The sequence below is a fragment of the Trichosporon asahii genome (assembly GCF_000293215.1).
Source record: "Trichosporon asahii var. asahii CBS 2479 unplaced genomic scaffold scaffold00050, whole genome shotgun sequence".
NCBI lineage: Eukaryota > Fungi > Basidiomycota > Tremellomycetes > Trichosporonales > Trichosporonaceae > Trichosporon > Trichosporon asahii.
The window spans coordinates 3,201,371-3,212,565 of NW_014040874.1; the positions used below are offsets into that span (position 1 = coordinate 3,201,371).

Consider the following 11,195-nt stretch of genomic DNA (forward strand, 5'->3'; position numbering starts at 1 on the left):
CCTGTATGCATTATTAATTCACACCACGCGAGCAGACCTAATGTGGAACCGTGAGATGCATGCAAAAGTACTTGAGATGTGGATTAGATCTAGTCGTCCTCGACCTTGGGCTCGGCGACGTCGTAGCGCTTGCCGCGGATACCCCAGATGCCCCAGTTGGTCTTGACGGCGACGCGCGGGTCCCAGTCGGCAACCTCCCACTTCCTGCTTCCGAAGGGGTTCTGGCCAGGGGTGAGGATCAGGTCGAACTCATTCGTGACGCCTTCGATGGGCGGAATCGGCTTTGTCGGCAGGTTCACTGTGCTCGGGTACTCGGAGGGTCCCTGGGCGGCGGACGCGGGCGGCTGCGTGCCATAGATGGCGGAGACGTCACGGGCCAGGTCCGTAGGAGAGAAGGCAGTGAAGAAGAGACCACACTTGGTCTCGAGGATCTGCTGCAGGGCCGTCTTCCACGACGTCTGCGCCTGGACTTGCGGCTCGCCCGTCGCCGGGTCGACGGCGTTGGCCGACTGGTCTGGGAAGCCGAGTCCCGGGGAGAAGGCGAAGAAGACGTCCTGGTACGGGTCGAAGGGGCCGAACATGTGGTGCACGTTCTCGTAGTTGGCCTTGAGGGAGATGAGCTTGAGCTGCGGGTTGACGTTGACCGTGCAGCTCGGGACGCCGTATTGCGTTCCGTCCTCCGACATCTTCAGGTGCTCCCTCTGCCTTCCGGTGACGAGGGGAACGCCCGCCTCGGGGCCGATGAAGTAGACGTTGAACGGCGTGCGTGGGAACAGGTGCACAAGCTGAAGCCAAATGTCCGCCGGCAGAGTAGACTCAGAGCGCGCTCCGAGAAGGAAGACACGGAACGGGTTCATCGGACGGATGTCCATCAGCTCAGTCGACGTGCCCGGGGGAGGGTGCAGGACGGAGTGAAGGGCGGCCATCGAACGCTGGCCCTCGGGCGTCACGCGGCCGTTAGAGTGGTGGAAGGGTCCGTTCTGGTGCAGCACCGACAGCACCGAGATCGGGTACGTCAGCAGCTTGGACACGTGCCGGATCGCACGGGGAGTTAATCGACACAAAGTCGCGCGTGTAGAAGAACGTGTCCCAGCTCGCCATGGAGAGAGCCTGCTCGTACGGCTGAACACCTGAGGATTAGCTCAGTCGTCCCTTCTTCAGCTGTTGCTTTTGCTGGCAGCCGTAATGAACTCACCCGGCATGTTCTCAAACTCCTTCAGCTCGCGGCCGGAGCGGATGTCGTGCTCGTCCTCGTTGACCTCGCGGAGGCGGGGGCAGTACTCCTCGTGCTCCTTCTTGCCCTCCTTCCACATCTCCTCGCTCGCGTGCGTCGGGAAGCCGCAGTCGGGGCACTCATACCGCACCGGCTTGCGCTCGTGGTACTTCTCCAGTGTCTCGGGACACACAGCGTAGGTGCGGAGTCGCTCGCCCTTCTGGCGGAGCGGCTCGAACGGGCTCTTGCTAAGGGGGTGGAAGAGGTCGTCCTGGCTCAGCACCGGCTTGGCAGGCTCCTTGCGCTCCGGGACCGTGTCGAAACGCACGGGAGGCGCCTTCTTCTTGCTGCCGCCGAAGAGGCCGAAGAGCGTCCGTTGCCCGCCGACCTGGGCCGCACGCACGGCCATGGGAGCGACGGCGGGACGCACCAGAGGCCGTGTAGCGCGCGTCGCCAACCTTCCTGAGGCCTGGCGCATTTTTGTAGTGGTGTGAAGGGGAGGAAAGGGAGGTGTGAGTGATGAGGAGTGGCCAACGGCGCCGAGACATCAAAAGTCCGGGAGGGGTCGCTGCCAGAGCCCTGCGGGGCTGGACATTGCGGCGAGGATTGGATTCGGAAATGAGGTCAGCCTGAACATCACGTGACACGAGTCATGTATGGCCGCACTGTTCGCCCCCCTTGAGGTGGTGCCTGGGTTTTGTTGTTTTGGTGAAAGCTTGTCCTGCGTCGGTCAGGATAACAGCGGAGGCGGGCCTACATCGCTCGAGGTTGCTCGCCCTCTCCGTCCTTTGCCTTTTGTTTGTTGTTCTTCCCACATCGACTGTCACCCACCCCTCGAGCCTCCTGTCTCAACAACAAAACGAAAACGAAACAACATACACGAAACAAAACATCAGCCAAAACGGACCGCCCCACACACCGAGATTCACGGCGCACCGACGCCCATCACCTCCGCACGAGCGAGGATATGGGCTCCCTGGCCGTCGACCCAGCTGGTCTGGGTTCGCCGTTCCACACTCCCACTACACCGCGTTTCTACTCTACTCAGACGCCTGCATCTGGCTCAGGCTCCGGCTCTGGCCCAGTCCCTGCCGCCGTCGCAGCCGCCGACCTCCACAGCCCGACAGCGTCGACGTCGGTCGTGCGCCGCCTGTTCCGCACGCCACTTGTTCCCTCGGTGCTGCTGAGCACATCACACCACAGCCGCAAGACGAGTCTGTCCAAGTCCCTCTCCGCGAAAGAGTTACAGTTCGAGCCGTCCTCTGAGATCTCGGAAGCCGACGCCGAGGACGTCGAAGAGGCTAACGAAGCTTCAATGGCAACATTCACAGACCTGCCTGTGGAAGTGAGCTAGTTCCTCCTGCATGTAGCTGACATACAGCTGGTCCAGCACATTCACACGCTGGCCGACAACCCGTTCCTCCCCGTGGCCAGCCGATACCTGTACAATGCCCTCACAGGCGCTTCGGCGACGTACGTCGCCCGCCACATGCTCTACCAGTACCGACACTGCAGCCACAAGGAGATCCTGACCTTTGCCCTGCGGCGGCCAATAGTCACGATCCCAGTGCTGGAGGAGATGGTGCGCATCTGGGACGAGCGGCGGGACTTCAAGCGGCGTGCAGCCCGCAATCGGCCAACGCACGTAGACGGCGTGCCCGTGACGCCGCGGACGACAAGGCCACCGCTGGAGGTGACAGATCTGCCCCGCAGGCTATTCCGCCATCCGCCGAAACCGGGACAGCCGAGTATCGACCCGATGATCCCGTACCTGCTGAATGAGTACGATCCGCCGATAAATGGGCACAAGGGATATGCTCTCCTGAAGTCGGTCGTGAATCGGAACTACGACATGGTCGAAGTCCTCCTCGCGCGCGGAGCGGACCCGAGGTACAGAGGGAACAAGGCTGTGGAAGCCGCGATCCAGATCAAGGACTTGCGCATGGTGAAACTTCTCGTGGAGCCGCCTGCGCTCGCCGAGACACCGAAGGAGGGCAAGAGCAAGAAGAGGCGGAGGCTGTCGGATCGTATCGATATCGGACAGCCGCTCGTCGCACTCGCCATGAAGCAGGGCACCGAGGAAATTGTAAAGTACTTTGTGGACGAGAAGGGTGAGTCACTTGGGCCTGAGGGAAGCGGAGGGGGCTTAGCGGCTCAGGGAGGTGCTTCACTCCGGTGACGCTTTCGGCCTCCGACCAAAACTCTCACTGCTTGCCTGCCGCCGGTGCGAGCTGCGTGTTCTGCAGGCAAGAGCTAACCCCAGGCGTCATTCCTCCGTTAAACGACATCATGGCGATGAACAATCTGAAGAACCGCTTCTAATAGAGGGTTCCGCGTACCAAGCATAAACAGCATCCAAACCTCAACCATTCACACAATCACAGCAGCAACACAACAAAAGCGATTCCGCCAGAACAAGCGAGAGCCCGCATAGAGAGAATCGAGACTCAGCATAGAGACAGGAGACCCAGCATAGAACCAGAGGAGAGATATTGCATCGAATAGAGAGCCCGCATCGTAATAGATAGAGGAGTGCATCGACGAGAATAGAGAGAGATAGACAAGGAGTCCAATCATTGACATGTTACATTCATTTCTGTTGTTCCCTCATTGTCCTCTGCGGTCGCTCAGAATAAACCAGCATACGGCAGGCCAGTACCGTAAGCGACGACGATGACTCGGTCCGCCGTAGTTCTGGGGTCAGCTAAGCAGCTTGCTAGACAGCTCCTTCCCCACGTCAGCGACGGGAGTACTCACACGACAAGCCACATCCCATCCTTGGCCAGACCAAAGATAGGCCCAGACTGCAGATCATACGCACGGCGCATCTCGCCAGCTTCGAGGTCCCAGAACGCAACCCTGCCTTCGTATCCCGCAGATACGAGCGTGTTGCTGCCAGGATCGAGGAGGACGCGGCGGACCAGCTGTCCGCTTCCATTGAGCACCAGTGTGTGGCGACCGAGGCGACGCGAAAGCTCAAGCGTGCCGTGCGCGGTGCCGAGGGCCGTGTGATCGCCCTGTTGTCAGCTCGTTACTTCCACCTATCCACCTAGCTATACTCACGTCCCAGTCCATGCTCGTCACCCTGCCCGCCGTATTCCGCTTTGAGCGGCCCATCTCGCGCCCGGAGTGCAGGTCGAACTCGACCGTCCTCTCGTCTCCGGCGAGCAGGACCCGGCCAGCATGCAGCGCCATGAGGTGGCAGCCCTCGCCCCCAAACACCGTTCTCAATGGGATCGCGTCGCCGGCCGCTGTCGCCGAATACACACGGCACAGGCCGTTCACATACATGACGCACACCCAGGGTCCGTGCAGCTTGACGTCGGAGACGGGCGCCTCGGACCCGAGCAGCGTCGCCCTCTTCCTGAGTCGCGGAGCTGGGGGTTTGATCGGTTCTCCATTCTCGTTCACCGTCGGCGTATTGGACGACGGCCAAAGGATGTCCCAAGTGTACACCGTCTCGGTCGCACTGGTCACGAGCAGACCTCTGTTCTTCCCGTCGCTGAAGGGAAAGTCGAGCCCCGCCTCAGCCGCCGCGCCTCGGATCGAGTTCACGTCGAGGATGAAGTCGAGGTGCAGCACGGAGCTGCCGTGCACCTTTTCTCTGAGCACGAGTTCGGGCCCTGCAGTCGGCTTACTACCGTCGTTGGGCAGTTTCGGAAGACGGTAGATGTTCACGCACTTATCCCTCGCGCCCGTTATTAGCCACCTGCCCCGAACCGCACAGGAGTAGATTTTGGCGGTGTGGTCGCGCAATTGCCACAGTTGTTTCGGGTACACAACCATGGCGTCCGAGTCGTCGAACTCGTCCTCAGACTCGTTCCCCGATGGCGGGCGAGAGGGGCGGCTAAAGTGCGAGGGATGGAAGGGGTTGCTGGCGTCACGGGCGGGATTGTAGAGTGGATGCGGACCGCGAGCTTCTGACTCCTCCTGGGCCAGTTGTCGGGATCGGAACAGTGTAGGCCAGTGGACAGGAATCTGGTCCTCGGTATCGGGACTCGATTGGGGCGGCTGGGATTTGACAGGTGGAGTACCCGCTCCAGGGAGACGGCGCCGCTTCAACCGTCCGAGCCAGGCGGAGGGCCAGAGACTCCAGCCCTCCTCTTTCCCATTACCCGCGAGCCACTTGCCTCCCTTCCATCTGCCCGGTGGACTCCTCGCAGCGACGAGTTTCGGCACAGATTCGGGGTCAAGCGTATACCCTGCCGCGGAGAAGAGACGCACCCAAAGGATCGGAGCTTGACTAATCGCGTGCAGGCGTTGATTCACTTGACCTAAAGCCAGGAGCGCATCGGGCTCGGCTGGGAGGTGGAATGCGATCTCGATCAGACTGATGTCAGCTCAGACAGAGAAAAATAGCTTACAGCTCGTCCGGGAGGTCCAGCAACGTCGTCATGGCGGAGATGAGGAGGAGGTTGACACCGAGACACCGAGACGGACCGAGATGATTAAGTGGCTTCGAGGACCAAAGTCGGACGGAGCCGGTGTGGAGACCCCGCATCCGGCGACCGATGGGGTGTCTTCCTCCTCATCGCCTTGTCACCCGTCCATCGCAACATCGCAGAGAACAAAGTGCGTCGCAAAAACGTACATAAGGGCATTATAGGGTATCGTTACAGTGTATAGCAGTCCATGTCTACGGTCTATCCCCGCACAAGCATACCAATCATGCACTCTGCCATGAGGTGTTCGAGATTGACCCACGAGTGGGTTAGCACTGTCTGTCAGCTCACGCCGCGGGCTTGTAGCTCACTGAACAACTTCGTCCCGTCTCTTCCAGCCACACGCATCAGCTCGTCCTCCCCACCGGGGTGGAAGCGGAGGTACGGCGTGATGTTGTAGACGGCTCCGTTGAACGCACTCCAAGCGTCGTCATGCGTTTTGTGCTTCGCGAGCTCCTCCTTCGTGACTCGAATCAGGCCACCCTCAACACCGCGCAGGTTCTCGCCGCTCTGCGTCAGTCGTGCCCAGTCGAGCGCCGAGCATCCCGGTCCGAGGGCGACCTTCCCTCGACCCTTCTTCTCCTTCTTTACTACAGCCGGCTTGGCCGCGGGTACGCCGAGTCCGCCGTTCTGCGTGACAGCTGACGCTGGTGGACCAAGTCCGCCGCCAGCCTTCATGCCGAATGCAGGGCGCGAGGTCGTACTTGGTGGCGGGGCCATGTTGCCGAGGGGAATAGGATCGGGGAGGATCGCAATGTTCAGATCGCTTGGCGGCGACGCTGATCGCTGGCGCTCAGGCGACGGAGGGGCAAGTTCGAGTGCCGGCGCTGGTGGCGTCGCGGACTCTGAGCTCGGCGCAGGAGCAGAACGCTGCGCACTTCCAGGTAACGGGAACTGGGGCGGCTTGTCGAGGTCTTCCTCGTCTTCCTCGACATCATCCGCCGGCTTCGGCTTGCTCCCCCATGACGGCAGTGACGGCAGCAGCTGTGGTCAGCTCGGGAAACACAGGCATGAACTTACCCAGCTCATGACTCAAAGGGTCGAGAAAAGTCGTCACAGGTGAAGAGTGTTGGATCGCAACGACGAAAACAAACGCGCCGGGTATACCGACAGCACGTCCAAGTGCAAGGCTGAGTCAGGTTCTGGTCCCGGACATCGCGGGAGCGGGGCTCACCCAGGAAAATCATCGGGTAGATAGCAGTCGGAGTCACGTGGGTTTGCCACCGCCAGGCAATATTCCAGTCGCGTAACCCGGGCGCGCTCCGCGCGCCGTGAACGCCGGAGCAACAACAAATCCACCCCGTACCACCCGAGCGACCCTCATCAACATTGCCATCACCACGACTGTCCCAACCCTTTTGTTCGGCATTGAGGCAGACATTACGGGGACTTGGACCGATGGTAAGCTGAGAAGCATTCCGAAAGAAAGCTGACTTCAGACTTGCAATGCCGCCTTCCTCCGACCCCTTCGACGACTATGACGACCTCGATTTCGACCCCGCGACGCTCAAGGAGATTGAGGCGCTCGAGAAACGCGCAAGCTCGGTGTCGGCTACCCAATCCAAGAAATACCACCACACGGTAGCGAAACCGGCCAAGCCGCGACCCGCACCAGCTACTAAGCCTGCACCCCGACCGATTAACACGAACCCGCGAGTATCAGGATGCGGCATGGGTTGGGAGCCGGGAGGCAAGCATGCCACAAAGTATGCTCCCCCGCCGCTCGTCAGTCAACGCATAGAGGAGGAGTCTTTACCGGTCGACGTTGTCGTGGACGAGCATGGGCGCTACTCCGCAGCGTCGCAGGGTGAGGTCATCGACCAAAGGACCCGTCCGGAGATTCGCCAAATGGTCGAGAACGCCGCCCGCTCAGCAGCCCCGCCGCCGTTACCAGGTTCTCAAGCACGAAGAGAAGCGATCTTCAGTGCCATGGCTGAGGCTGGCCCCGGACCGACGACCGCCAACTCGAGGCAGTTCCAGCGATCTAACAGTTCGTCTGCCGTACCATCAGCAACGGCTAAAGTCGGTAGCAGCCGTACCTTGTCTCGCTCCGTCTCTACCGGCTCGAATGTGTTCAACCGTCCGCCGCCCTCGAAGACCGCACTGCAGCCAGCCCTTCCGCCGATAACCGCCTCACAAAGCAGCTCGCAGGGTGCTGCTGCACGGAGAGTGGCCGGCGAACTCGAAGACGAACGACGGAAGCGCGAAGCGAGCGACGCAGAGGTGCGCGCCCTGAGAGCGCAGATCGCGCAGCTCCAGACCACCACGAACAACACTGTGTGGGCAGACGGACCCGCCATCGACACTCCGGAGATCGCTGCGCTAAAGCAGCAGCTATGGACCGCGCAGGGCCAGGCAGCGACGGCGAAGAGAAATCAAGAGACGGTGAGTTTAGCTCTCGTAACGGAGAAACTGACGACCAGATGGTTTCTAAACTGCAAGAAGAGCTTGAGAAGATCCGGGCACAGAATCAGCAGCTCGAGGCGCAAATGCGCACACGCGAGCTGGAGGCTAAGCAAAAGCTGGAGAGCATGCGGACACAAGCTGTCTTCAGTGTGAGTAGCTGCCGTTTGAGAGCTGGTGACCTGACACCTCAGAACCACAATGCCATGGCGTCAGCATCGAAGGCGAGGCACCAGTCGCAGTGGTCGTCATCGCAGCGTCCCGGTGCTCCGACACCACTGCGCGCCTCTCCTCTGAAGGAGAAGACTATGCGGACCCCCGCTCCCTTGACGCGTTCCGTGACGAAGGCCAAGGGTGAGCTGTCAGGCACTAGGCGAGGAGCTGACATGCAGACCGGCCACCACCGCCTCAGTTCGGGCAGTTACAGAATGCATTCGCGCGGACCCCAGCGACCTCTAGGAAGAGGCAGCGAACGGAGGCGCCTCTGAGTCCGAGCTCGACGCCGAGGAAGGCTCACCAGTACTCGTCGCCCGTCGTGTCGCCGGTTCGAAGCCAAGGAGGGCACGTCGCTTCCGACGGCGATGTCAGCATGGACTGGCAACCAGACTTTGGAGGTTTCGATGCCAGAGCGAACGTAGGCAGTACCGCAGTGATTCTGGCCGATCGAGATACCAGAACGGAGGTGAGGTGCTGTGAGTTGCTGACCGCTGACCTCGCAGCTACAGCACCACCTGCTGAGCCACAGCGCTTTCACGCCGATAGCAACATACATCAAGGATTCTCAGCCGTCCATATTTCGTCTCATGACGAGCGAGCCGCTGCAAGAAGAGCTCGTCCCCGAGTGGCAGAAGCTATGTAATGGGCTCTTAGCGCTGATCCACAATACGACGCTGCCGTACGACGACGGCTTTTGCGAGCGTCTTTTGGGAACGTTAGTGCGCCTCGTCGAAATTGCGGTGCACGCTACTTTCGTAGAGCAGCTCGAGGAAATGCGGCACATCGAATTTGTGAGCCTATGTGTGTGTATAGATACTGACAACAGTTACCGACGCTGATCATCCTACTGCGGCTGGTGTCGTCGGCAATGCTGATGTTTCCGTCATTCATTCCCGGCAGCCACGTCAACACCGGCGACCTGGAGCTGAAGCTTCTCGAGGTGTCCCAGTTCCTGACGACGGCGAAGGTGGAGACTGTGGACGGGTGGTGGAGCGCTGCCCTTGCTCGCCTCGGCGGGGACGCCAGATCTTCCTGGGAGGAGGAGGTAGCCGACACTGTCGCCGAGCTGGGCGAGGCGCTGTGTCTCAACAGCAATCGCAGCCAGTCATGGTAGGTCTTAAGAGTGTTACTCTGCTGACCTGACAGGAGCTCGAACTGCCTATCCGAGCTGATTCTCAACCTCGCTCAGTCTGAGCGGCCATTCGTTGTTGGCCGCGCGCTCGACCTGTTCACTGTGGCGGCAATCCGTAAGCTGCCTGCCGTTCACATGGAGCTAACACTTGCAGGTGACGAGTTCTTCCGTGCACTCCTCTTCCCTCGAGAGGGATTCCAGGGCGGAGCGCCGGTTATAGATCGCGTCGCGCGGTTCCTCGTCTCGCCGCCACCGAGCATGAGCAAGGACCAGGTGGGTACAGCTACCCGATGAGTATTGGTGAGCTGACTCCCAGATCCACCGACACACCGTTGCGGTGCTGTCCGGCCTCTTCATCCTCGCGCGACACAATGCGGACGCAGTAGTTCTACTCGCCGAGCAGAGCGTACTAGTTACCTCGCTCCTGATGTTGCTATGCCGCGAGTCCGTCTCGATCTGGGGCATCCGCTCCGACCCCGTTGCACACGAGTGAGCTTTCTTCCCGCCTTTTGCAGCTAACCCCAGCACGCTCTCCCTAGTTCTCCCCACACTTCAACTCCTGCATCATCTAGTGTACCCCGCGCCTCTTCCGCGGCCATCTTCGAGCCTCGCAACACCAACAAAGGAAGACGACGAGATCACGCCACAGGGCGTAGACCTTGCGCGCAAACTGCAAGAACCGAGCGAGTGGACCGGCCTCAGCCACATGTTCGTCTCAACGCTGGGCGGGATAGCCTACGCCGAAGTCGACATCGACGACGGCGCGTGGGCGTACGCCTCCCTCGTGCCGAAACAAGAACGCAGGCGGAAGATGGACCTGAACGATCTCAGGCTGATGCAGTGTGAGTCATCCTTCAATCGCTCTCCCCACTACCCTTTCTCTATCAGGTTAGGGACCGGTGATCGACGAAAGCTAGATTGTAGCCAGCAGCAAGCTGACACCCCAGTCCTCGCCCAGGATCTGCTCGAGCGCGTTGTCGAGGGACCAGAGGGAGATACAGTATACGAAGTGTTTGCGGAGCAGGAGACGCAGCCGTCCCCCGAGCCCGAGGAGGAGGAGTATGACGAGGAAGAACGGGTCATGGACGCGTGGCCGGGAATGGACGAGGATTAGTCTGCGATGCGAGGCGCGAGGCGACGAAGTCGGTCGAGCCTCCCGTCTCTCCGCTCTAAATATCGCATCGCAAAAAAGTTGGATCAGTACGCTCTCTGTCCTGACGTACCCCTCCATACACTCTCGGCACTCTTTACACTCTCCATACACTCTCTATACTCTCGTGCACTTCGTGCTCTTCGTGCACTCGCACACTCGCACACTTTCGTACTCATGAAAACATTCACATCTTGACGGCGCCGCTCTCCATAAGACAGGACAGAGAGCCGGGAATAAAAAAACTCAGACAGTGTACAGATCGGGGTGGTGAGGGTGGTGGGTTAAGTTTAGGTCATGTGGGACCAGATATTCTACTAGCGTTCTCTCTCTCTCTCTCCTCTTTTGTCAACTCGCTCTACTGCGCGCGGCACGGGGCTGGCGCACTCCATCAAGAACGAGGGCTGCAGCTCGAATGTGGCAGGTTCGGACGGCGCGGCGCATGTCAGGCTACACCGTCTCCGCCGACGCCTATCCAGGCCTCGCCCAGTCGCCCTCGTCTCCTCGCCGCGCCTTTGGCGCAGCTCGGGCTCGGTACAGACTTAGCAGCATCCGCCCTTCTTGGCCTGGGCGCCTTCGCCGAGGTCGACGCGGGCCTGGTCGCCAGCGGCCGCGTTGGCGGCGGACCGGCGGCCCTGC

General features: G+C 60.5%; 5 protein-coding genes across 5 annotated transcripts; 3 read left to right on the forward strand and 2 right to left on the reverse strand.

Moving 5' to 3' along the window:
• Nucleotides 1–89: 89 nt before the first annotated feature.
• On the reverse strand, nucleotides 90–1,691 carry A1Q1_02403 (mRNA processing-related protein; the record flags this gene model as incomplete). Its single annotated transcript, XM_014325348.1, has 3 exons — nucleotides 90–932; nucleotides 997–1,130; nucleotides 1,196–1,691. 3 exons carry the CDS (start codon nucleotides 1,689–1,691, stop codon nucleotides 90–92), a joined length of 1,473 nt encoding a protein of 490 aa, XP_014180823.1.
• A 489-nt stretch (nucleotides 1,692–2,180) lies between these two features.
• On the forward strand, nucleotides 2,181–2,995 carry A1Q1_02404 (uncharacterized protein; the record flags this gene model as incomplete). Its single annotated transcript, XM_014325349.1, has 3 exons — nucleotides 2,181–2,558; nucleotides 2,604–2,686; nucleotides 2,770–2,995. 3 exons carry the CDS (start codon nucleotides 2,181–2,183, stop codon nucleotides 2,993–2,995), a joined length of 687 nt encoding a protein of 228 aa, XP_014180824.1.
• Nucleotides 2,996–3,065: 70 nt separating this feature from the next.
• On the forward strand, nucleotides 3,066–3,392 carry A1Q1_02405 (uncharacterized protein; the record flags this gene model as incomplete). Its single annotated transcript, XM_014325350.1, has 1 exon — nucleotides 3,066–3,392. One exon carries the CDS (start codon nucleotides 3,066–3,068, stop codon nucleotides 3,390–3,392), a length of 327 nt encoding a protein of 108 aa, XP_014180825.1.
• Nucleotides 3,393–3,840: 448 nt separating this feature from the next.
• Nucleotides 3,841–6,684, reverse strand: A1Q1_02406 (heme binding protein; the record flags this gene model as incomplete). The annotated part of the gene is made up of 5 exons (XM_014325351.1): nucleotides 3,841–3,907; nucleotides 3,971–4,230; nucleotides 4,277–5,514; nucleotides 5,967–6,606; nucleotides 6,676–6,684. The coding sequence occupies 5 exons, from the start codon at nucleotides 6,682–6,684 to the stop codon at nucleotides 3,841–3,843; spliced, it is 2,214 nt and encodes a 737-aa protein (XP_014180826.1).
• A 417-nt stretch (nucleotides 6,685–7,101) lies between these two features.
• Nucleotides 7,102–10,520, forward strand: A1Q1_02407 (uncharacterized protein; the record flags this gene model as incomplete). The annotated part of the gene is made up of 10 exons (XM_014325352.1): nucleotides 7,102–8,040; nucleotides 8,124–8,210; nucleotides 8,253–8,412; nucleotides 8,508–8,740; nucleotides 8,778–9,065; nucleotides 9,224–9,354; nucleotides 9,421–9,679; nucleotides 9,723–9,895; nucleotides 9,946–10,248; nucleotides 10,295–10,520. The coding sequence occupies 10 exons, from the start codon at nucleotides 7,102–7,104 to the stop codon at nucleotides 10,518–10,520; spliced, it is 2,799 nt and encodes a 932-aa protein (XP_014180827.1).
• Between the last annotated feature and the right edge of the window lie 675 nt (nucleotides 10,521–11,195).